Raw genomic sequence first — 27408 nt, 5'->3', positions numbered from 1 at the left:
CTTTATCATAAAATTAATATTAAGACATTTGTAACAATTAATAGATGTAAATGATATAAAAAGAAATAAATTTATTATGTTCTATCTTGGATTATTAAGAATAATAATGTAATAAAACAATTTAAAATTTTTATTAAATAACCTTTTTATGAATATTTTATAGTTTTATTTGAAAGGTTTATTAACACTCATCAGCCTATGAAAGTCTAAGTTTCAACACTTTTTCCATAATCAAAGTCATTTTTATTTTATTACACCTTATAATTAAAATAATGGTAAATGGTTATATACGTTAAAAAATATGTAAAGCCAAAATTTATCCATAGAAACTGACCATAAATGGAAATCAGGAAGAAAAAAGGAAATAAAATAAAGCTAAATTAGAATTCAAACTTTTTTTTCCGATCTTCCATATTGCATGTTTTTACATTCTACAAATATATCCGAATGTCTTCATCTATTTACAGCAATTGTATTCTCAAGCATGAACTGGCTTAAATAGATGGCTGGGTAGCACAGAACGCATAATTTAAGCTAAAATATTAACATGTTTTTATTTCTGTTTGCAATAGATGTACAGGATATTCTCTTGATGCTTTCAGAAACCGACCTATACTTTTTCATCACAACCAAGGGAAATGTTAAAAGAAAGTTGTGTATAAAGCCATGGTATAGTAGCATCATCAGCATCATGCAAATCAAAATAATCTAGCAACGATGTTTCTTTTTTTACATAATGTTTAATGTTATTCTTTAAGAGATCCTTCTTTCGGAATTATCACAAATATTTTGTTCTACGAATTTTTTGTCAGTCACCATTAAACTGTAAATTAGGCTTTTTTATTTTACTGTCTTTTTAAGTACTTTTATATCTATAAAATATTTATATTATCTATAGAGATTAATGCAACATCAAACTTGTTAAAGAATTTACATTAATAATTAATTTTTATAACCATTATTGTAGACCAAAAATGAGTGTCAGGGAGGAAGCCAGCACAGAAAAACTAAACAATTTTAGCCAATTTAATGCCTTCCTCAGTACTACAATCTATAACTTAAAGTTACAATTTTTGGGTTTTTCTTGTTGGCTTCCTCCCCGATACTTGTACAACGTATGTGATATCAGAAGCCCAATAAAATAACACATCAAAAAAAGTCAATCAAAAGCCTAACAAAAATAATTATTATTTAAATTACAAAACAACTAGTTATATAACTAAAATACTTACGATCAGAATATTCTTTTCTAGGTAATATGCAAATATCAATATATAGACTCCATTAATATGTAAATAACAGGCATAACAACTTTTTAAATATTTGTCAGAGGCATGATACATTTAAAAAACAAAATTATCACTGAATAATACATTTACAAAATATTACAAGTTTTTAGTCAAAGCCTAGGGAAAACATGGTTTCTTTAAAATGAGGCCGAGATCATGGCTAAAATATTATTAAAGTATATAAAGTAAGTCCTGTTACCAAAGGGCTTAATGGCCAACTGCCCATTGTGTGTCATGAAAAAATTATGCCTAAAATATCATGACGATAATTTAATTAATTATAAATCTTAAAGTATTGAAATAAAATATATTGTATTACTAAATTTTGTATTGTATTATTATTTTTTATAAATTTGTCTGACCATTTATTTATACAATCACAGTACATAAAATGTAAACTTATTTACATCAGAAAATTCATTGTTCGATTAAATAAAAAGTGAATCAATGTAAAGTAAAATTTGGATTTTCAACTTCATGAAAATCATTGGTGGATGCCACATTTGGCAATCTCTCAGCAGGTTTGTTCACCCTGACAAACTGATTGTAGTAGTTGAAGACAATGATGAAAAAAAATGTTTCAATAACTAAAAAAACAAAATTATAACAAATTTATAAAGGAAATCTGTTGTTAGTGTATTTGTTGTAATTATACCTGTATATATTGACAAATCCAATAAAAATACGAACCCTACATACTTGTATCCAACTGCCCATTTAATTAAGATAACTAGTATGCTAAAGACATCCATAAATAGAGAAAGCGATACGAGAGGTATCCCATAAAATATAAATGTTTTGTTTTGCTAAAAGTTTTTTGAAAATAAAAATTAATTTCAAAGATTTTTACTAAGGTATAGTTCTGAGCTCACCTTGAATAAGCCATATATATAGAACATAGAAAATAAGGCAGAAATGGTCGGGTTTAGATCATAAGCAAAAATGACAGCTAGTACAAAATAAATATTATAAATTTATTTTTCAAGACACATCAGCACAACATTTATTACCAAGACTTTGTTCGTTTAAGGAACGTGAAAACCTAAAAACTGCAAACGTGAGTTCTGCGAGAAAGAACAAGAGGCTCACAAGCTTGAATAAAGCACATGATTATTTAAAATAACAAAAAGAAAAGTAATTTATCAATCATACCAAATAAACTGTCGCAATCATGTAACATCCTGTGCGCAATGACAAACAGAAACAACACGATTTTGGTTTTAATAGTATATCGATGTTCATTGTAGTAATGTCCCTGAGGATACTGGTTTGAGGAGAAGAGAGGAGATGGAAAAAAACACATTACATAAATTCAATTGATAGGCCATATCAGTATCAACTCCCCAGATTGGGCTGGATATATTTTGGTAATTCATTTTTCAGCATGTGATTCTTTGATTTTCTTTCCTGTTTTTTTATTCTTAAAAAATTCTTAAACTAAAATTTAAAGAATTGACAATTTAAAAAAATTGAACATGGTTGCACATAGCATAGGTTAGTAATGAAATTTTTTATCATGATTTTATTGAAAAAAAAACAAATTTATTAAGTATAAATGTTCAGAAAACTAAATTATACATTTTTGTATCACCCATCATAATTAAAAAAATCATTTTGATAACATACTTATTTATTGCTCTGTATTATTTCTAGCTGTCATTAAAATGTAGTTAAAAATTTCTAAAGCAATAAAATAAAATAGTGTTTATGTGCACCTTTTGATCTTAAGTATCAGAATTTATTTATTTTTTTTTAAATTTTTTTTTTTTGTTTTGTTAGGGGGGTTTGCAACAGCAGAGGTCATATCAACCCTCGAGTGCCAGTCACCGACACACCAATGCAATGCTTCTATACTATTTAAGAATTATCAGTTAATTTTTTTTTTTTTTTTTTTTCTGGGGCTTCCGACATCTAGGTCATTTCAGCCCCCAACTAAGTCTATATTCTATTTACACTTTCAAACACTACATTCATACAAATAAATACATTCATACACATAAATACATCCATACAGTACACTCATTTCGTTTGGTCGGTGGAGTATGTGATATTCCTCCGCCGAACTATACTCAAACAAATCTAGATTGGAGTCGACGGAGTACTTTTATAAATATTCCACCATCAACCCCGAACATGGTTTGGAACAACACACTCAACGTTTGAGGGGCAATGATGACATTATATTTCACCCTCACCCCTCGCCATTCACGCTAATAAATACATGCACTCAGACAAAACATATAGACACACAACACATAAGGCATATTATATACAATAAAAAACCCCAATTTCTCCTAAAAAGCAGAACAGGGGACTCTGAAACTCGCTGCAGTGCTCGAGTACCATCTTCAGATTGGATGGCATGCCTACACGCTCCCTGTATGGAGCCAATGCATGACATGTTTCCAGTATGTGGGACACATTGAGCAACCTTTCTCTGCATAAGGGGCACCTGCGCGGGCTTTGTTTATTGAATTATTGTAATTGTAAGAACAAATTTGTTACATTAATGTCAAAATTAAGTGTTATAAATAATAGGAAAATTAAGTCATCGGTAAAAGTGTGGTCAGTAGACCAGTAAGTATTGTCTAGTAATTAAATTTGGAGATTAAATTTGCCAAAAGAGTCTATAATTATTACATTACATGCTCATAAGCATATATTATTATATTAAAAATCAATAAGAAGAAAAGAAATGGCCTTTCAAAATTGGAACTTCAAGGAATGCAACAAATATTGTCTAGCTTTTGTCATAAAAATATAAATTTCATTTAAAAAACAAACCATAAAGATATAAATTTTGAAGTTGTACAAATTCTTTTAAATCCACATTTCCTCAAAATTGTTTATTTTAACATTTAAAATTTAAAGAATTGTAGAAAACATTGAGTAAATCTTTAATAATGGGAAGCCATATGCCTTTATAAAAATATTTGTCTTATAGGCAAAACTTCATTCATTGCATAAACCATCTTCATTTTAAACAAAAATCACTGTAACATATTTTACCTCAAATGAAGCAGGCCTTGGTCTGTTTGTTCAGAGATGTTAAAACGGTGTGGTCAAGTGTTGAGAGCAGATGGCTCTCTAATGAGTTAATGAGAGGGAATCTTTTGATTATGGAAACCATCTCAATTTCCCTTAGGCAAATTAGCAAACCACTGAGAAAGATGGTATGAGAAAAATTTAACATGTCAGTTTTTATTTCCAGTAAGACAATAACATTATTTTAAGGCATACGGAATTTATCTTAAATAAATTTCAAAGTCGTAGAAAATGTTCATGTTTTATTTTACATATACTGTATAAAATAAATCTAATCATTCAATCAAAGCATGTAAAAGGGAAAAAAATTATTTACCAATTTTCTGATTAAAACGACATTAATTAATAAAAACATGTGGGTTTTCAACCTCGTGAAAATCACTGCTGGTCACAATAGTTGGTGAAATCTCAGCAGGCCTGTTTTCCTTGGCAACCTGATTGTAGTAGCTGTATATAATGATGAAAAAAAAAATTTCAATAGCTAAAATGAAAAAATTGATTGTCAAGCTATTAGTTTGAAACTTGTCCCCCCCCCCTTTTGTAATACCTGTATATATCAATGGATCGAATACATAAGTGAACATAACATAATTTAGTTCAAGCATCCAAAATATTAAAACAACTGCTGTTCTAAAGACATTGTTCGCTAAAGAAAGTGACACACATGCTATCCCGCAAAATATAAGTGTTTTGTTTTGCTGAAATAATTTGTAAATTAGAGTTAAAATTGGCATGAGAATAATAGATTTCTAATGTCCTCACCTTGCGTAAACCATGAATATAGCATAAAGTAAAGATAAATGTAACGGTTGGGTTTAGATCATAAGAAAAAACCACACCTACCAACAAAAATCAGTAATACAATACAATTTATACTGAATTGTTAATGTAACAAAAACATTACCAATTTTTTGACTTTCTAGATGATGTGTAAACATAGCAACTGCAGATATAAGTTCTACAGCGAAGTTCAAAAGGCTTGCGAGCTTGAATCATTCACATAATTGTTGTTTTATAAAAACAAGAGAAAAACAAAAAACATCAATCATACCAAATAAACTGTCGCGATCATGTAACATCCTGTACGCAGTGATAAACAGAAACAGCATGATTTCGGTTTTAATATTACATCGATGTTCATTGTGTAGTCGTGTCCCTGAGAAGACTGGTTTTAGGATAAGTGAGATGTGGAATTAAAAACAGGCCATTACATAAATTTGATTGATATGCCATATCTCCATTTATTAAATCAAACAGATGAACTGAATATTTTACCATTAATTATCACAAATATTTTACTCATTATTTGTATTTCTATTGTGACTTGATTTGGTTTTGGTTTTCTTTCAGCTTTAATTGTTGTGCTTGTTTTTTAATTCTAAGAATATCGATTAAGGATTAAGAAAAATAACCTTGATATCATGTGCTATATCTTGTAATTAATTAAAATTAAAAAAATGTTTTTATCTTACTAGATAACAGAATTTTAGTATTATACATTCTATTAGTTTGTAATAAGTATAGAAGGTTTCTTGTTCATGCAACTTTTTACAATTCTCATGAAAAAATGCTAATATATTTAAAAAACAGTGAAATGACTTAAATGGTACACATGGTTATAATCATACAGAAAGAAAGCATTCTACATGTAACCCAATCCATTAAACATAAAATAGAAATCAGTACTCATTTTAATCAACACTGCCAAGCAAATGGTGAATAGGTAAAAATATAGATAAGTAAATGTATAGCAGATAGCTTTATATAATTTTACTGTTTTTTTAATGAGCTTATCTTGTACAAATATAGCATACTAAACAAATAAACATGAGACAGAAAGAACAGTAATGAAATGACAAAGAAAAAACGAAACAAAAACAATGTTTAAGATAGATAATAAATCATAGCAAGTAACTTTTATATCAGTCTGGTCTACAGATGGCTCCAAAACCAAGTATGGGTTAGGACTGGTATTTATGGGAATAAACCAAGGGCTAGAATCCTTGGAAAATATGCCACAGGGGATGTGAATGGATACTTTGCATCTCTAATAACATTAAATTTTCAAGTCCAACTTTGCAGCCCTAATTTATGGTGTTATGCAGCCTGTACTGAAGAATGGATGATAGAAGTATACCAGTAACAGAGCCTTAACGGTAGCCCACTTGAGTAATCAACCTTACACCAAAGGGAGGGCTTCTCCGGTGCAGATCTTTAGATCCCTCATATTTGTGGAATCACATGGATTAATAAAAAAATATATAAAAACACACTGGGGGAACCTGCAAAGGAAGATGCCAAAAACCAACTTATGGAAATTGAATAGGGCTCCGAATCTCTACAGCTCCCATAAACCTAGAGCACAATAGATCTATTCAGGTCAAGGTGCAATATGTATGGCCACCTCTTTTATCCCTATCCCTATCCCATAAACCAAGAATTGGAGGACAATCTCCTCACATCACCTTCTGTAGATGTGTTGGGTCTTCAGGAAAAAACCAAACCAAAAGATGAGGACCAAGACCAAATGGAGGAGATGGAGAAGACTTAAAAACTATATCTTAGTCCAAAGAAAAATCTCATGGGGCTCAGGGTAAAATGGTAATCAATCAAGCCAAACAAAAGGAGGAGCCAATCCTGAAAAGAATCAGGCAAGAAAACCCCAAAAAAACACCAGAGCCAATGCCAACCAAAAGTGGTAAAATGACAGGTTACTAGGTAGCACCTCATCATCAAGTGAAAGTGCTCCTAGGAATGTTCCTACAAAAGTGAAATTGAGGGAAGCAATATGGAACAAACCATCCCCTCAAAATAGTTGTGAGAAGGGCAATGAACATATCATCCCTCAATAATTAATACATTAAAATACGTACATATACATTAGAAACATTAATACAATTGAGACAATTGAAGGTGTAAATAAAATTAATTTTCCAATGGCCTATAATCAATTTTTTTTCTTTTTGTAATGAGGGTATTTCAACTACAAAGTTGAACCATCAAGGTACTAATGTTTTGGAAAAAAGCCCATTTGTATGTTGGGTTTGAATGCAGGGTCGCTGGATTCAAACTCGGGACCTTTACCTTACAGTGATGAGCGCTGTGTCGACGCCTAAACCATTGCAGCCACTGTCACCTCCCATTTTATGTTTAAGTATCTTACCAAATAATAATTATTATTATATTCAGACTCAACATGTATTATTAATTACAGAGTTTGGGACTGCAGTAGCAGAGTGGTTAACAAGAAAAGACTCTCAACTCGTAAACCAGCCATCGTGGGTTCAATTCCCACCATCGCCCCCATCTCTTTTTCACTCACCCTTCCCCCCAAAAGTATAAATCAAGCATAATTTCTTTGGCTAATATGAAAAAATAAATTAATTTAAAAAATATAGTAACTCTGGTAAATCTAAAAGTATTGTTGGAATGGTGTATTTTTGCCTTTTTTTTTTAATTTGTGCTTAATATATTAATTAGTCATATAAGAAATTTAATTATAGTATAAAGTAAGAACATTTTTAACATTTTATGCTCATATGTTTATATTTTTTGTTGTAAGACTGGATAAAGTTTGGTAATTTTTCTAAATAAACGAGAAATAATGAATATAGCAACTACTACTTCACTCAACTAAACCATGATCTCTTTTCATGTTGGTATTTTAACAGTTGTTATAACTTCCATAAACTGGGTTTGAACACAAAACACTGTTGGCAAACTCATCAATGGTCATTTTGTGTCCTTGGAAAGACTGGTTTGACAAATGAGTTGTGAAAGTCAGACACAAGCAAAAGTGAGCTATACTAATTTAGATCAAAGATATGCCCAATCTTGTTTTAACACTTTAAATTAAAACAAGAATTGAGTTTTTGTGAATATTAATTATAATGAAAATTAATATATTTAGAAGTTTTTATTAGAAACAGGTTTTAATTTCTTTTGATATTAGTTCAAACTTTTAATAAATTAGATTTTTAAGTTTAGGCATTTCAACTTGTGTGTCGTAGCATCTACTTTTATTATTAATGTTTATTTCTCGGATTGTTAGTCCGGTCGTATTGTGTTTCGAGCCAATTTTTGGGTAGAATAACACATATTTTAACTGGCCAAACAAGATAATAGCTTAGCGTCGCCTTTCTTAGCCCATTTAATTTCTCCTACTACGCCTGGATCAGTTACAATTACGAGAGTGAACGCAAATCCAAAGATTGACTGCCAACAACATGAATTTTCCTCTTTTTCACCTCAAGTCATGCTGCTATTGTGTTAGTTTAAAAATCGGGTGTTATACGATCTGTTCATTATACCTGGTAAGTGAGAAAGTATTACAATTCCATATTATGATTTTCTTGTTTGTCTTTTTATAGCTTTTAAGCTTGATGGTTTTTATAACCGAACTTCAATCCGCTGAGTATTTTTTCTCGCACAATTTGAGAACTAAACATCTCGGTGTGAGTATAAATGCATTATATTTGATCTTTGGGTTTTAACTATTGCTTCTTTTCATAGCTGTACTGTTTGTATATGATACAAAACCTCCTATCGTATTTGTATTTTCTATATTTTTCATCTATGGTCTATACAAGGTAATTATAAAATCCCTAGTAATTTTATAAAATCCTGGTTTTTGAAATCACATTGTTTAAAATTTTGTTTGTTCCAGGAAAACAAATTATTCGCACATAGTGGGATTGCTCTTATATACCTATTTGTGATGTCACGCCTTATGTCTTTTCTACAAACTCTGATCAGACATAATTTTCAATCAAGAATCCTAATAACATTCTTAATTGCTGAAGGTTTGTAATTAAAAAAAAAAACACCTTACAATTACTTTCTGTAAAATTAACTTTTTTTATATTCTTACAGCTTTTCACATGTTGTGCCTTATGCTAGTTAAGAGTTATCACAATGAGCTTTCTTTAAAAATACACAAGCCTGATGTTATATTAGAAGACACTACAAATTCGATAGAGTCTGAAAACCCAGAACCGTCCAGTTAAATATTGTCCTTTCTTAAGAATTGAGTTCCTCTTAATGATATTGTTTTTCATATTCTCCTGCAATTATATATTTTAGTATTTTGTATATTATTTTGTACTCAATAAAAGTTCTTAGTTGACATTCAACAAGGAATTAATTGTTTATTTCATGAACAAAAATAAGTACTTATTAATTTATAATACAAACTATGTAAAAATGAATAATATTTAATTTTTAAAAAGTTTAGACATGTTGGACATATTTATTTCACTTTCTTAAAATATTGGTGGCCACAACGGTTAAGGCACAATGACTTGTCACTGCAAGGGTTGCAAGTTTGAATCCCAGGATTACTGAGTTTAAGCATATTATGCCAAAAAAATTTATAATTGTTCAAAATTATAGTTTAATTTATTATTTATTACGCTTTTCATATAGGAGATCCTTGAAATATTTTATCACCCGTTCCAATAATCCTTGAGAAAAATCAACCTTGAAAATTAATGTTTTGCTCATTTTACTGTAAATAGTCTCAGCTGATGTTCTTCAGTATCATGGAATTTCTCAGGAAGCCGAAAACGTTTTGCTGCTGTATGAGTTTACACACTGGCTGCTATGTCGGCGCAGCGTTATACCTTGTAATTGACTATTTTATAATCTAATAATCATTTTTTTTATGTTGGTGAGGTGATAAATATGAAATGAGTCCCTTTTTGATCACCATATCCAAATTTTAATCGTCTTTTGCTGACTTCAGATTTCAGGAATTCTTATGTCTGTAGGGGAAATTATCAGTGGGTCGCCCATTCTCAAGAATAGTCATCATAAATATATAATAAGTATGGATTAATTTTATGAAATAAATATAATTTTGATTATTTGACATTCGATTTGGCAGAAGAGGCTTTCACTTATGATTTATGTCCATCCCTTGGCATTGTCTTCCCAAGTTGTCTAATAGCTGGGTTGGTTAAGGTAAGTTAAACCAGGAATTAAGCCATTTTAAATTGTTTACAAAAAAATTTAATGTCATGTATGTTCAATGAGGAATAATATGTTACAGAATAATTCACTATTAGTTTATAGCAACGCATGCATGATGGGCGCTATGCTGGCCAATAACTGTTTCATGATACTTTTGAATGTATTGCAGCTTGGACATTTCTCTATTAACTACAGCATATTCATAGATAATATTATTTTTTCAGGTTTGCTTTTTGATCGGTTGATGCATAAAAATAGCAGTCTTAACTAAATTTCATTTCAGCCATTCATGCATACTTCATGATCATCATCGTTGCTGAGAGTGAAGAAATTGTTCTAAAGAACAAACAAAACGTTGCCATCCTTAACGAAGAAATAAACCCATGTAACAATGAAGGATAAAAAATATTTTGAACAGAGATTTGTGATCATAATTATGCATCTAATGTTTGTTTGATTGTTTCTGTGTTAGGATAGAATTATAATGAAATAAACATAGTAATGTTAAGTCAAATATCTGTAATATTATCATTGTAAATATTATTTGAAAAATATTAATGTATAATAATAATTATAGGTGTCAAAATAAAATCTTACAATTAGAATTTTTTTGAACCGTAGACCAAAACTTGCATATGTGTTCAGCATTTAGAGAAAGGTTGCTAGAATTATCCCTCTGAAGGGAGCAATTACTTGGCTCTATATAGAGAGCGTGTAGGTATGCCACCCAACATGAAAATTGTGTTTGAGCAGGGCAGAGAGTATTTGGGTCCCTTGTTTGATTTTTCAGAGAAAACGGCGTTGTTTGATTACATATAATACTGACGGTTATATGTTTTGTAACTTTCTGCGGTTCCAATCTTCATGATCAGTGCTGTACGATCTGGTTTACATTAAAATTTAAACATAGACCTAATAAAAACACAGATATGTTTGTATGATTTGGAAAATACAGTGTTCTTAAAATCTAAATGTCACAGTTGACATAACAAAGTTTTGCATATGTAAATTTAAAAAATTATAACAATATTTTCAAAAATGAGAAGCTTATCTCAAAGGATAAGCTAATCCCCAACCGCAGACTCGGGCAGTGCGAGCTGAGCCACCAAAGGATGAGGAAGGACTCTCTCAATTTGTTTGAAGACACCTGCTCTTTTTATGTAAATGGCAAGGAGTTAGTTGCGTATGTCATAGATCACATTATTATTATTATTATTTTATGCAAATCTGAATACATTTATTTATTTTTATTTTATTTTATTTTTTTTAAGGTTTTGTTATAATTTATTTGGATCAGGTCCCGATTTTTGTATTTTCCGATTAATTTGTTTGAGTTTATGGCACAAATATTTATTTTCATTTTTATTTTACACTCAAAAGGAAACGAGTTTGTTCGTGAGAAGGGGATTCACGCAAAGATCGTAATAAAATGTAGAAATAAATTGTATTAAAAACATAAAAATAATATGCTGTGTTAGTAAAAATAATAATATTGAGCTGTGAAAAGTAACAATTTGATACTGGAAAACTGTATTTTTGTATTTCAATAATAGATTTTATTTTTTCAGTTTTGTTTTCAAGATTCACCTTATTCCCTAATAATTGTAAATATATTTATTGGTGTATTTACTCTTTCAAAATGATCACAACATTCAAAATGAAATATAAAAGGTGAAATTCAAAACCGAATGAAACACAAATGTCAATCAAATTCTTGATTTGTAAGTTGATAAATCTATAATTGATTGCATCTGTTCATCCTGATCTGTGTTTTTTTGCTTTTTGGTCTATCAGATGTATTGAAAGCTTTAATTGTGAAAACTAATTTTAGTTTTGTCGAACTATACCAGAATTATCAGAAAAGCACACAAAATTATTTTTATTAGCCAAAAAATACGATTTTAAATTAATGTAAAAGCAATCTTAGATCTTAGATTGATAGATTTTAACTTAATTTTAACAATTTTTGTTTTTTTATTTGGGATTGTGGAAATCTTTGGAAAAGTCTAAATATTTTTATTTTTTTCTCTCGCCAATTCGAATTTAGTTGGTATTTTTTTATTTGTCAAAAGTTCAATCTATGTAATTTCTATATTAAAAAAAAAAAAAACTATAAATTGTGAATCTATCAAGCATACTAGGTGAAAAATAACAACCTGCCAAATTTCTAGTTTAATTTTAAGTCATAATCAAAACTTAAAACCATTTAAAAACCTGATAAACCATAATGCATTCAATATTAACTAATTATTATTACCAATCATGCTAAAGTTAAGTTCTATTTAAAGAAGGGTTAATTAGTGAAAATAAAATATTCAATTTTACTCCAAAGTGACAACTATTAAAGGATAAAATCTCAATTAAAAACACCCATAATGATGCTGCCTGACAACCTTTTGCAAAATATATGTTTTTTGAAGTCTTGAATATTTCATATTTTAGGACAATATCTCTAGATAATCTAAAGTGTATAATTTATACATCAATACAGTAAAAATATATTCGAGAAAGGCTCAAAATCCCAGATGATATTTTATCTAATCTTCTCCGCCTGGATCTGTTATAATTATCATTCTTAAAAAAAAAGGGACCGGCGCTGAAATGGATTGTTCACTTTTTCTACAGAAGTCATATCGCTACTTGCATTTAAAAACATGCTGCTATTTTATTGCTTTTTTATATCTGGTAAGTTTAGATGGTTATCTGTTCTCACTATGGTTGATGATTTTTGTTGGCTTTTAAGTCTTTAGGAGTTCTTCTTTTTTGCGAAGAGCTTTATTTGTCTGAGCGACATTTCTCAAACAGCTTGGCCAACAAGGAACTTGGTAAGTTAAAAAAAAAAACTTTAATTCTTTTGAATTTACTGTAATAATTCTTCTGTCTTTTCATAGCTGTACTGTTTGCATATGACGTTAAACCTACTATTACAATTGTATTTTCTATATTGTTCATTCAGGGTATTTACAAGGTAAGTACTATTTTTAACTCATTAAAATGCATCCAATGTAGTTCACATTTAAAGTTTTTAAAAATTCCAATATTTAGTTTGGTTTTTTCACCTCACCTGGAAAACATTCATTCTAGAGTCATTTGTAATTATAGAGTCTATAGTCGCTCTTTCTTCCAATTTGACCTAAAAAAATATATGTGGAATTGACCTTTCTTTATTTCTTTGCACAACTTTAAGGTAGATGAGCACTTCTGGATTCGTTTTTGCTAAGTTCCTAAGAAGTTAGTGTTGCCTTTCCAAAGTAGCTGTACTGTTTCTGGCCTAATGCTCTGCAGTCAAATAGGACATGTTCCAAAGTCTCTATTATTTTTTGGCAGAGTTGGCAAGTTTCTGTCTCAGTTTCTACCATTGTTTTTAAGTTGGTATTAAATGGTTGTTATAAAGGCCTATTATTTTCCTTAATTCTTGCCTACTGAGAGATGGGTAGATTTTTTGTTTTCCTAGTTGAGAAATTGAGGAACTTCTTTGATTGTTTTGCAATTGGTGAATTCAGTCAGTGTATAGTCATTCCTTTCACTGTCCATTAGTTCCACTTTTAGCATTCATTGGGATATGCCAATTTGCGGTCATATTCCCCTCAATTTCCTCATATCCTTGCACTCACATCAGATTTACCTAATTATGTTTTGCCAGGAGTTGGAGATATGTTAGGCATTCCCAGACAAGCTGTGCACAGAGTTCTATTGCATGTATCTCAGCTTGGAAAATTAATGGAGTAAGGACACATTAGATCAAAATTTTGGCATTTGAGAGCAGATTTTTATCACAATTGATAATCAACATCACTTCACATTAATGTATTATTTATATCCACATTATTATATTAATCAGAACCAAATTTTTATATCTTTTGTTGTAATTATTCATTTTAAAAAATAATACTCTAGGGTAGTTTGAATGAAGTTTCTGTTTAAATGTTGTATTGATCTCTATTTTACTCAAAATATTCAATTGTTTTCTCCCAAGCTTTCTACCTATTTTAAGGTCATCATCAGAGCAAAATTATCTTAAAGATGTCTACAAATTGACAAAGTCCTTGGCAATGTCGTGATTATGGTTATCTTCAAAGAAATTTGAAAATTATTAAAAACTTAATTATGTCAATTTGTAGACTTCGTTAAGATCATTTTGCTCTGGTGATGACCCTAAAATAGATCAAAATGGGGGATAGCAATTGAATTTGCTTTCCATCCCAACCATAACAAGATCCAGAGTATCCGTGAGCTGGAAGTCAGGTGAATATAATTTATTAGTGCGAAATTCAATTAGCCAATTATCCCAAGGAATATCAAGTCCTCTGGATTAGTATGAATGCTAACCAGATTATCATGTTTTATCTAGTTTCATTTTTTATGTGTATGTGTGTTTATTATTTGTGTTTTTTGATCTCCTTTTCTGAGGACCCAAGGTACATAGGGTTTAGTAATAGGATTAAAAAATGATAATCCGTTACTGTTCTAATTGGTCTGATCATAATTTGGCTAAAGAAACACGAAAAAATTTACAGGAATAAAGACAGAAGAAATGCAAGAAAAAAAGGGCTGACGATGACCAATGTAGTTTACCACCCCTAAAATTAACAAAAATTAATCAATAATATAATTATTTAAATTTGCACATCTTTTTCAATAAAAAATGAATTAATTAATCAGAACTAATAAATAGTGCAAATTTTCTGTATATTAAATGACTTCTTGGTTTAGTAACATGTAATTGGCAAATGCAATTTATAGTAATTACTGTGAATATTTAATTCTTGCTTGAGGAATCTATTTTGACATGTTATAATTATGTTTGTATTTTTAAGATAAAACACATTTTGTAGAATATTTAGTAAATTTATTATTTTGATTTGCACAACCTTTCGAGTGAAAGCTTGAATATGCTATTAATTCAATTTTTGTCGTTTTTTTTTTCTAAGAATGGATTTTTCATATTGCTGCATAAAACAATATTTTTATTAAATAATAGAGTCTTGTGGATTAGGGTTGTGGCAAAAAACAAATAATGCTTTTGTACCAACGCCGAGCTTTTGACCACAACACTAACCGGTCAATCGTATAGAAGATAATATTTTTCTTATTACGTGGTCGCTTTTTTTAAATTAAATCTTAAATTTTTATATAACTGGCAACAGTTTAAAAATTTTCTAAAAGTCTTGGTCCAAGTCAACTAATTGATATTACTCATTACACTATTTTGAAAGAGAACTAGTATTTATAGTTTTGTTTGTATGCATATTTAGGAAGAAAAAATGTTATCATAGAACAATTAGTGTAGAAATCAAAGGGTGTAATTTTAAAAACATGATTTCAAAATTTTATAACAGTTCCATATTTTTTTTTTAATCTTGTTTTTAGGAAAATATACTTTTTGTATTTAACATGGCAGTCCTTACATTTGTAATTTTGGCTACTCGCCTCACAATTATACTGAACTCACTGATGAGAACGCCTGATATTTTTCACCTCGGATACACGACAATGTTAACATCTGCAGGTTTGCTAATAAAAAAAATTCCTTATGTTATTTATTTATTGCATCTATAAAATGAAATTTGACTCTTTTTTAATTCTTTCAGTCATGCATACACTTTGCTTCATTGGAGTTAGAGGTCATTACAATGAATTGATTTTGAAAATGAATAAACCCAGTGATACTTTGCTGGACAATGAAGCAGCAAATTGAAAAACAATCTTCAAAGATAAAAAAAACATCAACTGTTAACAACTTACTACCTCTTAATAAGACGAAAACTGGTATAGCTTGGTAAAGGTATGTCAGAGTAGGCAACTTGGCTAACACAAGGAAATTGTCCTGGACGTGTACAGTCGGAAGTTCCCAAGGTGGAGTCAGCTTGTTGCTCAGCTCAAGTACCGTTCCTAGTTCGCAGTGTTATTCTTACCAAAAATATATTTATAGACCTGTATGAACTATTATTAGCACACAAAAAAAAAAAAAATATTATATAAAATAAAACGGTAACAAAGATATTGTACAAGCAAATATTATAATACACAAATAATTCCATTTAAATTATTTTCAATAAAACACATATTATTATTTATTTTTGGAATGATAGCAAGTATAAAGATAAATCTCAGATAAGTTTGTTCTTTGTTTTATTACCTTCAAACCAAAACCAGTTTACTCAAGGCTGCACAAACAGGATCAAAACTTTCATATTTACTACTCATTTCATAAACAAGATACACTATTGCAATTTTTTTCTTCGTATGAGTACTGATTTATTAATTTGTTATATTTTTTTTATCCTTCATACATTACTTGTGACTTTCCCTCTATGCAGAAGGAATGAAAATGAAAATTATATAAATGATGGTAGTTTTTAAAGATAATTATCATCCTTAAATAATTTTATTATGCGATTATTTGGATGAAAAAAAAGAATTTGTTCTCGCCGGGTAGGAGATTCACACCGTGTATAAAAGTGCGGGAGCTCGACATAAGATATGTTCTTTCTTTTCACAGTATATTATATTACACAGGGCGGGCGACCAGGACCCGAGGGGTTAAAAGCCTGAGTAGGCCCGTACCCCATTTCTTTTCACAGTTCCACCCCATGTTTTTTTTTTTTTTTTTTTTTTAATACCTGATAATTTTTTTTTAACATTTGTAATTTCCAAGTATAAAAAAATTCCATTCGATCAGAAAATATAATTGTTTAAAATAGTTTACTTAATTAGTTACTTTCAACCAGTGTTTGTGTAAATGTGTGAGATAGAGAGAAAGGCTCAAAGAATACTGAATGCAGAGAACAAAAAGACAATTCAATTTATTGTCAGTTTTTAACAGATTAAGGTTTCCATCTTAATGATCATTTTTCAATTTGTTGCTTCACTTTCTAGCAAAGTATCAATGGGCTTATTCATTTTTAAAATTCATTGCAATAACTTCTTACCCTAATGACTGAAAAAATTAAAGAAAAAGTCAAATTTCATTCTTTATAAATAAATAAACTAAGGAATTTTTTTATTAGCAAACCTGCAGTTAACATTGTCATTTATCTATGCAGAAGGTATATAAATGTGTAAATATCTTAAATTCTCTTCAGTATAATTGTTAGGCGAGTAGCCAAAATGGCAAATGTAAGGACAGCCATGTTAAATACAAAAAGTATACATTCTTAAAAAAAAAAAAAAAATGCAAAACTGTTACCACATTTTGAAAAGATAATTTTTTTAATTTCTACATTTTGATCTCATACACCAATATATTTTTTCCTCCTAAATCTATATACAAACAAAACTATAAATACTAGTTCACTTTCAAAATAATGTAATGAGTAATTAAAATAGTTGACTTAGATCATGACTTTTGGGATTTTTTTAAGCTGGTGAAATAAAAATTCAAGATTTAATAAAAATGTCCACATAATAAGAAAAATATTATATTCTATACGATCAGTGAGCCTATACAATATAACAGAGCTTAGATTAGTGTTCTGGTCACAAAAACACTGTCGTACCAATGCCGAGCTTTTGACGATATGTTTTGTCTTATTCAAGTCATAATTTCACATAGCCAAAATTTAAAAACATTGTTTTGTTGCTTATGAAAAACTGAAAACAGTCTTGACCCTATCATTGGACATTAAAAATCCTTAATAAAAATTATTAAAAAAGATTTTACAAAAAAAAAATGTAAGTACAGACATGATGGATTAGAAATGTACGTTAATTTCTTCTTTACTTCGTAAATATCTCAAGGTATACATTAAATAAAGTAATTTCTGTCATAAAGGACAGCTTATCATCTGACTACTAATTGGTTGTCGCGATTTTTCAAATTCTATAAAGAAAAATTAAATTTCAGAATTGAATTATTGAGCTGTAAACAGAAGGCTCTATAGTATGAATGTATTTTGTTTAAAATTAATAATAGTAAATTAAATAATAGTAAATTATTGACAGTCATTTCAAATAAAGAAATTGAAGTAGTGTGTCGTGTGCAGTAGTGCAGTACAATTAAAAGAAATGGCAAGATTTAGTCTTTAAAACTATTCATAGTTATAATTATTATCAAAAATATATTTGATTATAGGTAATTAATGCCCACATTGATAATAGCTTAGTCATTTACTAATCAATCATATTTTTTCCCCCAATCACATCTGGAATTGTGTACAATTAACAATTCCAAAAGAGCACAACTTCAATCATAAACTGCATAGTATTCTCCACAAATTGTCCACTGTTGTGGCTAAAGTCATTCTTATTTTGCATAAAGTTGAGAACAGGGTGTTTTTTCATCAGTTTGTTATACCTGGTAAGTGCATATGAAGTACGGACATGCCCATCGTAAAGTGATTTGCTCTGTTTTTTGTTTTTGTTTTTCCACTAGGCTTGGGGCAGTATGAATTTTATAGAGTTACTGTCATCTGCAGAGTACATGTTCTCTTATAGCTTGGAGAAAAAATACATTTGTATGCGTTAAATTGGTTGTCGTTGTCTTTTTAAGTATAAATAATTTGTGTTTACAAAATGTTATAATTTATCATAGCTGTGTTTTTTACATACGATGTAATGCCAACACTTACGTTCATATTTTCAATATTTTTCATATATGGACTTTACAAGGTTAGTATATATTTTAATTATTTTTACTTGTGTTTTTAATTGTAAGTCGTAAAACATTTTTTAAGATTTATCAATGTCTTATTTACATATGTTTACGACTTTGAATAAATTGTTTTATTTCAGGAACACCTATTATTTGTGTTTAGCGGAGTTTCTCTTTTGTGCTTTCTTTTTAGTTTATTTGTACTGATAATCGTGTATTCATTAATCAGAAATTATTTCTCTGGTATTCGGTACATATCCTTACTGTTAACCTCATTAGGTTTGTACAATAGAAGAATAAATTAATACATTTGTTTTTGGTATTATTTTTTTAATACTCTTTCAGGTTCGGCATTCTTGAGTCTGATTGTAATGAAGAGTTATTACAATGAGTTGTTTTTAAAAAAGAGCAAGACAAGTCATACATTGGAAGAACATCAAATTGAAACGTCTGAATTTGAAAACACACAATAGTTTAGTTGAATAATTTTCTCCATCGAATAATTTATTTAAATCACTATTATTGTTTTGAATAAACACTGTTTTATATTTTACATTTATTCATTCTATATTACGTTATTAAAAACATTGAGGTTGCAGTGTTAAGTTTTCTTTTCAAAACTGTTCACGTTATGACTAAAATTAATTATGTATTGAGAAGTATAAATATGTATTTGTGCATTATTTGATAAAAATAAAATCTAATCAATATTAATAGAAGTTTTTTTTAAATTACTATCAAATCTCAAATTATTTTCAGGCCCAGGACCTGTGATGATTTAGCTACAATACGGCTATTTCCAATTTTTTAATTAATTTTTATGCCTGGGCTAGATAAAGAAGGAAACAAAAATCTAAACAAAAGGAAAAACTTTTTTTCAGTATGGACGGTATTAAAGTGTGAACCGCTCAATGTTGGTCTCGCAAGGTTGGAGCCCCGGATGCAAAACCGAAATACAACCTATTGTTCTAAAAAGTGTGGAAATAGGGAAAAACAAGGAAAATCCTAGAAAATTGTGGAAAATTTGAAAAGGCAAATTGAAGGTGCTCACTGGGCGAGGTTGATACAAAGCTGAGTTGAAACAGAGTTGTGCTAGAGAGATGGTTTTTTCACAGATCTTAACTACACAGACGAATCAGAACTGTTGGAAAGGATGTGGTAGAAAGTCTAAAGGGATCAAAGATATAACAAATTAAGTCTAGGTTTTGTTGCATGTTTGTTGTTTAGAATATGTAATTTTATCTGAATGTTGTTGTCAGTTGGATCTTCAGGAGGTCAAATACTTCAATTCAAGCGAAGTACGAAAGTACAAAGTTTTTTCTTAGAATTGGGCTCAGAGCAGCTGCACACCAAATTCTCTATCTCTGCTCAATATCAATTAATTTTTTCCTACTCATCCTGGATCAACTTGGTAAACAGTCTTCAGAAGGCACACTGTAATGCATTTCCTGTTCCTTCCAACATCTACCACATTAATAAATGTTTGTTCAAGGTCTTCTACTTTCATTCTGGATTGAAGCATGCTATTATCCTAACACTTCCAAAAATTAATTCACCAAAACATATAACTGATTTTCAACCAATAAGTTTTCTTCCAATTTCCCCAAATCTTCTCTTCCCGTATCAATAGGTGCCCCTCAGGGCTATATCCTGGCCCCCCTGTTGTTTCCACTGTTCAGTATTATCTATTTGCTCTGAACGTCATTGTTTTGCCAATGATTTTCAATTTTATATGCATTGCCCTCCTTGATAAATTAATTCAATATATCTCAAAAATTAACCAAGAGCTTATATCAATTTTAAATTGGAACAAAACCAATTTGATTAATATTGATTCTATTAAATCACAAACTATTGTTATTTATGAAAATTGTTTGGGAATTTCTTATTTTGTTGGATCAATTATCCAAATTTTGTTTGAAAATTCCCCCCCCCCGCCGATTAAGCACCTTTCTTGCAATCTCAATCGAAAAACTCAAGTTGAGAAAACTTGTCGCAATATTTATGGTTCCGTAATATTCCCCAAATAGATTTTCCTACCTTACATCTTATTCCTTATGTCTAAAATTAATTACTTGTTGTTTCCATTTTTCAGTATTGTGACATAATTTTCTCAAATTCACTTGATTTTAAATCAGTAAAGATAAAATACTTATTTTCAATTGTGAACTTTATCAGTAAGTGGAGAAGCTTTAAGATTATTTTTAAAGATTTTTCAAATTTATCCTTTACAAGAATATTCAGAGTGATAATTATTTTTAAAAAAAAGTCTGATTATATGTAATTAATACATAAGTGGACAGGTTAAACAATAACAATTTGAAAACGTCAAATTACTATATTGTCAAAATTATAATCTATTGTGAAGAAAAATGTACAAATAAATAAATAAAAATAAATTAATTAATGTGATTAGAGATATTAATATTAATTTATCTTGAACACAAAAGTGATCACATGGAATGCTAGTGATTTTTATTTGAACTTTTTTATGATAGACTCACAGTGAAGCAGTATGAACAAGATAATAGCTTAGTCTTTATCTCGTCTAATAATCAATTTTAATTTTTTTCCAAATACATCTGGAATTGTGTTCGATTATCAGTATTCCAAAGGCCCACAACAGCAATCATGAATTACAAAGGATTTGTCACGAATTGTCCACTGTTTCAGCTAAAGTCATTCTTTTTTTGCATGAAATTAAGAACAGGGTGTTATTTCATCAGTTTGCTATACCTGGTAAGTGCATATGAAGTATGGACATACCTATCGTAAAGTGATCCACTCTGTTTTTTTTCCATCAGGCTTGGGGCGGTATTCTTTTTAGAGAAGAACTCTCATCTGCAGAGTTCATGTTCTCTTACAGATTGGAGAACAAATACGTTTGTATGCATTAAATTGGTTGTCATTGTCTTTTTCAAGTATAACTAATTTGTGTTTATAAAATTTCATAACTTCTCCTAGCTGTGTTTTTTACATACGATGTAATGCCAACTCTTATGGTCATATTTTCAATATTTTTCATATATGGACTTTACAAGGTTCGTATTTATTTTATATTTACTTACATTTTTAATTGTACTTCTTAATACATTTTTCAAGAATATTATTTTCTTATTTAACTATGATTATGACTATGAATAAATTGTTTTATTTCAGGAACACCTATTATTTGTGTTTAGCGGAGTTTCTCTTATAAGCTTGCTTTTTAGCTTATTTGTAATGATAATGGTGGATGCATCAATCAGACATTACATTTCTGATACTGAGTATCTGTCCTTACTGTTAACCTTATTAGGTTTGTACAATAGAATTAAAAAAATTAATACATTTGTTTTTGAGATTATTATTTTTTTAATACATATATTTCAGGTTTGGCTTTTTTGAGTCTGATTGTAGTGAAGAGTTACTACAATGAGTTGTCTTTAAAAAAGAACCGGACGAGTCGTACATTAGAAGAACGTCAAACAGCAAACACTGAATTTGAAAACCCACAATCGTTAAGTTGAATAATTTTCTCTATCAAATGATTTCTTTAATTCACTATTATTTGTTTTGATTAACATTGTTTTGTATTTAATGTTTATTAACTATTTATTATGTTATTAAATCATTAAAGTTGCAGTGTTATGTTTTCATTTTGAAACTGCCCATGTAATAATAATTATTTATTGAGATGTACAATCATGTATTAGTGCATTTTTTGATAAAAAATAAAATGTAATCAATATTAATATTAGTTTCATTGTTTTAAATTTCCATCAAATTTCATGTCATTTTCTGGTCCAGGACTTACTACATTAGAGCTCTTTTCTTTTTTTAAAATGAATTATTTATTTTTGGGCTTGATAAAGAAGGAAACAAAATGTTTAAAAAGTTAAAAACTCTCATTTTGGTATGGTCTATATTAAAGTGTGAACCATTCACTTTCGGTCTTACAGTTGGTTACAATGTCTCGCAAGGTGCAACACCGAAGTACAACCTGCGGTACCAAAAGATGTGTTAACAGGGAAAAACAAGAAAAATCATGGAAAAATTGTGAAGGAAAATTTAAGGGGGAGAAAGAGGGGTGTTCACTGGGTGAGGTTAATACAAAGCCAAGTTGAGCTCGAGAGATGGTTTTTTTCCCACATCTTAACTATACAGACAAATCAGAACTGTTGGAAAGGACGTGGAAGTGGTTGAGGATGGGTCTAAAGTAATCAAAGATTGTGGCTACCAGTCGGAGGATGAACTTTTCACTAGTAATCCAAGTTGCATAAACACCTGCTCGTTTAAATTTTACTATCCAGAAGTATTTCCATTCTGTTTCCATTTTGATTTCATCGTCATCAAAAAAATCCTTCAATGTTTTAAACCTAAAAAACGCTCCCCATTCATCAAATCACGACTTTTTACCAATGATTTTTCTCTTTCACTTAAATTTTAGAGCGTGTGATCTGAATCTGTCTTCTAGATTAGTCTTCAAATCCTTCTGCAATAATTAAACAATGATTAAAATTAAATGCATGAATATATTTAATGGAGGGTTTCTACATGTTAAAATAATTCTTTCAATTGTTGTTGAATCAACTTTTTTAAACTAAGTGCTATATGATGTATTGAGCAATATATATAATCAATAATCTACAAGTGTTTTTTTAAACAAATTTATACTTTATTTACAATATATATAATATAAAAAATAAAATAAAATACAATTTGTTAATTTCTACCTCATTTTCTTCTGCTTTATGAGGTAATTCCTCAAGGCAATTTATATGAAAAAAAGTAAACATTCAGATAAAATACTAATAGTTACCTGTTTTTCTATGAAAGAATGGGTAAGTTCAGATGGAGCCTAAATAAATAATTAAAAATATTAAAAAAACAATATGAATAAAATTAGCATTAGCCATGCCATGTAACCGTAATGGGACCACAGTTCTAATGCTGTATACAATAAATAAATAAGTGGGATGGGTAAGTGATTGAAAATTAATCTTTAATTTATACATCTTTGAGCTAATTTTGAATTATTGCGATTTGTCCTAGTTGTACTGTTTGTACCCAATGCACAACAACGAGTTGACTTTGAAAAAAAAATACTCACACCAACTTAGTAAAGTGTGAATGTACAAATTCGACCAAGTTTGAAAACGTACAAATGTTAAGTCAAATGCACCTCTTCTTCAATAATTGANTTATTATGTCAGTAAATCATTAAAGTTGCACTACTGTTTTCATTTTGAAACTGCCCATTTAATAATATTTATTTATTGAGATGTACAATCATGTATTAGTGCATTATTTAATAAAAAATAAAATGTAATCAACATTAATATTAGTTTCATTGTTTAAAATTTCCATCAAATTTCATGTTATTTTCTGGTCCAAGATTTACTACATTAGAGCTCTTTTCTTTTATTTAATCAATTATTTATGTTTAGGCTTGATAAAGGATAAAAAAATTTAAAAATGTTAAAATTCTTTTTTTCATATGGTCAATTTTAAGGTGTGAACCTGCGGTACCAAAAGACAATGTTTCTATTAACAGGGAAAAACAAGGAAAATCATGAAAAAAATGGAAAAATTATATATAATCAATAATGTGCAAATGTTTTTTAAATAACTGTATACTTTACAATATTTATAAAATTAAAATAAAATACAAGTTGTTTATATTCTACCACATTTTCTTCTTCTTTATGAGGTAATTCCACAAAGCAATTTATACAAAAAAAAAGAAAAAATAATAAACATTCAGATAAAATATTTTCCTTTTCTTTAGTTACCTGTTTTTCTATGAAAGAATGGGTAAGTTCAGATGGAGCCTAAATAAATAATTAAAAAAATAATATGAATGATATTAGCATTAGCCATGCCATGTAACCGTAATGGGACCGCAGTTCTAATGCTGTATACAATAAATAAATAAGTGGGATGGGTAAGGGATTGAAAATTAATCTTTAATTTATACATCTTTGAGCTAATTTTGAATTATTGCGATTTGTCCTAGCTGTACTGTTTGTACCCAATGCGCAACAACAGTTGACTTTGAAAAAAAAATACACACACCAACTTAGTACTGTGTGAACGTACAAATTCGACCTTTTGAAAACGTACAAATGTTAAGTCGAATGCACCTCTTCTTCAATAATTGATATCGCCTAGTCAAAGTTTTGTGCAATCAGTCGATGTTTTCCATGTAGAATTTATTACTTTTAATTGAAAATACAATCTTTAATGTTTTTTTGTGTAAATTGTGATAAAGAATAAAGTGTACATGTAATATGAAATTATGTTAATACTATCATTAATGATCAATATACAAGTAACCTAAAATTGTTAGCATATGCAAAGCATGAAAAATTTATTATCTGGTATTTATTGTTTTGTAATCAATGTAATAGTTTTTTTTTAGAACTGCTAGAATTATCAATCTTCCATTAATTAATTTTCCTAGTAATTCAGTTAAATTAATCTTATACTCATTTTTCCCTAAGAATACTAAACAAATCCTTTTTCTTTACTATTTCCTTCTAATTTTTAGTCAGCCTGACACTTAGATGTGTTAGATATCAATAATGGACTTTACAGATGAAAGTGAATTGTACAAAAATAGACAAAAAAAAATTAAGACATTACTAATAAGCAAAAAACATGCTAACACCAAAAGTAATCTCACTTGAATCATTTTAATTCTTATCAGCTTACTGTGTTCCCGAATAAATTAGGGAGAGAAAAAAAGTGAATCATTAACTGCCAATGTCCAGTATTTTAATGACTATCCACTTCACTGCGTTTTATTAAACGCACATTAAAAATATTTTAATAAAAATTATTACAAAATGGCTTTACAAAACAACCTATAGTAGACTAGAAGTAAATAGAGAAATACGTTAATTTCTTCTTTACTTTACATATATCTCAAGGTATAAGTTAATTAATTAATGTGATTAGAGATATTAATTTATCTTGAACACAAAAGTGATCACATGGAATGCTAGCGATTTTTATTTGAACTTTTTTATGATAGGCACACAGTGAAGCAGTATGAAAAAGATAATTGCTTAGTCGTTATCTCGTCTAATAATCAATTTCAATTTTTTTCAAAACACATCTGGAACAAGTTTCGATAATCAGTATTCCAAAGGCCCACAACAGCGATCATGAATTGCATAGGATTCATCACAAATTGTCCACTGTTTCAGCTAAAATCTTTCTTTTTTTGTATGAAGTTGAGAACAGGGTGTTTTTTCATCAGTGTGTTATACCTGGTAAGTGCATATGAAGTACGGACATACCTATCGCCAAGTGATCCCCTCTGTTTGTTTTTTCCACCAGGCTTTGGGCGGTATGCTTTTTATAGAAGAACTCTCATCTGCAGAGTTCATGTTCTCTTACAGCTTGGAGAACAAATACGTTTGTATGCATTAAGTTGGTTGTCGTTGTCTTTTTTAAGTATAACTAATTTGTGTTTATGAAATTTCATAATTTCTCATAGCTGTGTTTTTTGCATACGATGTAATGCCAACTCTTGCAGTCACATTTGCAATTTTTTTCATGTATGGACTTTACAAGGTTCGTACTTATTTTATATGTACTTATGTTTTTAATTGTAGTACATAATATATTTTTCAAGAATATTATTTTCTTATTTAACTATGATTATGACTATGAATAAATGTTTTATTTCAGGAACACCTATTATTCGTGTATAGCGGAGTTTCTCTTATATACTTCCTTTTTAGCTTATACTTATTGATAATTGTGGAGGTAGTAATCGAACATTATGATTTTGATACTCAGTACATGTCCTTACTGTTAATCTTATTAGGTTTGTACAATAGAATAAAAAATTAATGCATTCATTTTTGGGATTATTATTTTTTTAATACATATATTTCAGGTTTGGCTATTTTGAATCTGATTGTAGTGAAAAGTTATTACAATGAGTTGTCTCTAAAAAAGAACAGGACAAGTCATACATTAGAAGAACGTCAAACAGCAAACACTGAATTTGAAAACCCACAATCGNGAATAAAACGTATATGTAATGTGAAATTATGTTTGTACAATGATCAATATACAAGTAACCTAAAATTGTTAGCATATACAAAGAAGCATGAAAAATTTATTATCTGGTATTTATTGTTTTGTAATCAATGTAATAGTTTTTTTTTAGAACTGCTAGAATTATCAATCTTCCATTAATTAATTTTTCTAGTAATTCAGTAAAATTAATCTTATACTCATTTTTCCCTAAGAACACTAAACAAATCCTTTTTCTTTACTATTTCCTTCTAATTTTTAGTCAGCCTGACACTTAGATGTGTTGGATATCAATAATGGACTTTACAGCTCAAAGTGTAAATTGTACAAACATAGACAAAAAAAATTAAGACATTACTAATAAGCAAAAAACATGCTAACACCAAAAGTAATGTCACTTGAATCATTTTAATTCTTATCAGCTTACTGTGTTCTCGAATAAATCAGGGAGAGAAAAAAGTGAATCATTAACTGCCA

General features: G+C 29.2%; 4 protein-coding genes across 9 annotated transcripts; 3 read left to right on the top strand and 1 right to left on the bottom strand.

Moving 5' to 3' along the window:
* Positions 1-112: 112 nt before the first annotated feature.
* Positions 113-5574, bottom strand: LOC106666341. Of its 4 annotated transcripts, XM_014393460.2 has the most exons (6): positions 4299-4564; positions 2442-2553; positions 2300-2381; positions 2162-2238; positions 1945-2095; positions 113-1876 (listed from the first exon to the last, which is right to left on the bottom strand). In XM_014393460.2, the coding sequence occupies exons 2-6, from the start codon at positions 2529-2531 to the stop codon at positions 1734-1736; spliced, it is 543 nt and encodes a 180-aa protein (XP_014248946.1). In that variant the 5' UTR covers positions 2532-2553; positions 4299-4564; the 3' UTR covers positions 113-1733. The 4 variants fall into 4 exon arrangements, with proteins under 4 accessions (XP_014248946.1, XP_024082004.1, XP_024082003.1 ...); XM_024226236.1 differs by lacking the exons at positions 2442-2553; positions 4299-4564 and adding an exon at positions 5386-5574; XM_024226235.1 differs by lacking the exon at positions 4299-4564 and having other exon boundaries at positions 2442-2660.
* Positions 5575-8136: 2562 nt separating this feature from the next.
* Positions 8137-19465, top strand: LOC106666345. 3 transcript variants are annotated; one of them, XR_002910134.1, is made up of 16 exons: positions 8137-8647; positions 8705-8786; positions 8847-8923; positions 9001-9136; positions 9207-9958; positions 10078-10159; positions 10219-10295; positions 10384-10528; positions 10588-11487; positions 12747-12989; positions 13048-13129; positions 13196-13272; positions 15675-15813; positions 15896-18914; positions 19038-19176; positions 19243-19465. XR_002910134.1 is itself a non-coding variant. In XM_014393466.2 (5 exons), exons 1-5 carry the CDS (start codon positions 9860-9862, stop codon positions 10704-10706), a joined length of 522 nt encoding a protein of 173 aa, XP_014248952.1. In that variant the 5' UTR covers positions 9562-9859; the 3' UTR covers positions 10707-11529. The 3 variants fall into 3 exon arrangements, 1 of the variants encoding a protein (XP_014248952.1); XR_002910135.1 differs by lacking the exons at positions 15675-15813; positions 15896-18914; XM_014393466.2 differs by lacking the exons at positions 8137-8647; positions 8705-8786; positions 8847-8923; ... (6 more) ...; positions 19038-19176; positions 19243-19465 and having other exon boundaries at positions 9562-9958; positions 10588-11529.
* Positions 19466-21341: 1876 nt separating this feature from the next.
* LOC106666343 lies at positions 21342-22615 on the top strand. The gene is made up of 5 exons (XM_024226238.1): positions 21342-21636; positions 21702-21783; positions 21862-21938; positions 22057-22195; positions 22270-22615. Exons 1-5 carry the CDS (start codon positions 21529-21531, stop codon positions 22404-22406), a joined length of 543 nt encoding a protein of 180 aa, XP_024082006.1. The 5' UTR covers positions 21342-21528; the 3' UTR covers positions 22407-22615.
* A 3403-nt stretch (positions 22616-26018) lies between these two features.
* LOC106666344 lies at positions 26019-27093 on the top strand. The gene is made up of 6 exons (XM_024226213.1): positions 26019-26156; positions 26224-26305; positions 26384-26460; positions 26578-26716; positions 26789-26926; positions 27065-27093. The coding sequence occupies exons 1-6, from the start codon at positions 26049-26051 to the stop codon at positions 27091-27093; spliced, it is 573 nt and encodes a 190-aa protein (XP_024081981.1). The 5' UTR covers positions 26019-26048.
* The last annotated feature ends 315 nt before the right edge of the window (positions 27094-27408 follow it).

The sequence above is a fragment of the Cimex lectularius genome, unplaced genomic scaffold (assembly GCF_000648675.2).
Source record: "Cimex lectularius strain Harlan isolate CLEC.00 unplaced genomic scaffold, Clec_2.1 scaffold124, whole genome shotgun sequence".
Lineage (NCBI taxonomy): Eukaryota > Metazoa > Arthropoda > Insecta > Hemiptera > Cimicidae > Cimex > Cimex lectularius.
Note: the sequence above shows the minus strand (reverse complement) of the source record. Positions and strands in the feature narration are given on the sequence as shown.

Bases quoted from the DNA above. Each gene is read 5' to 3' on its own strand.
- LOC106666341 (XM_024226236.1), bottom strand. From the start codon at position 5,475: ATGAACATCGATGTAATATTAAAACCGAAATCATGCTGTTTCTGTTTA. The intron at 2,382-5,385 runs GTATGATTGATG...GCTTTATTCAAG, and splicing joins TGATCGCGACAGTTTATTTG to CTTGTGAGCCTCTTGTTCTT. The intron at 2,096-2,161 runs GTGAGCTCAGAA...AAAAACTTTTAG, and splicing joins ATATATATGGCTTATTCAAG to CAAAACAAAACATTTATATT.
- LOC106666345 (XM_014393466.2), top strand. From the start codon at position 9,860: ATGTTCTTCAGTATCATGGAATTTCTCAGGAAGCCGAAAACGTTTTGC. The intron at 9,959-10,077 runs GTAATTGACTAT...TGCTGACTTCAG, and splicing joins TCGGCGCAGCGTTATACCTT to ATTTCAGGAATTCTTATGTC. The intron at 10,296-10,383 runs GTAAGTTAAACC...AATATGTTACAG, and splicing joins TAATAGCTGGGTTGGTTAAG to AATAATTCACTATTAGTTTA.
- LOC106666343 (XM_024226238.1), top strand. From the start codon at position 21,529: ATGAATTACAAAGGATTTGTCACGAATTGTCCACTGTTTCAGCTAAAG. The intron at 21,939-22,056 runs GTTCGTATTTAT...GTTTTATTTCAG, and splicing joins TCATATATGGACTTTACAAG to GAACACCTATTATTTGTGTT. The intron at 22,196-22,269 runs GTTTGTACAATA...CATATATTTCAG, and splicing joins CTTACTGTTAACCTTATTAG to GTTTGGCTTTTTTGAGTCTG.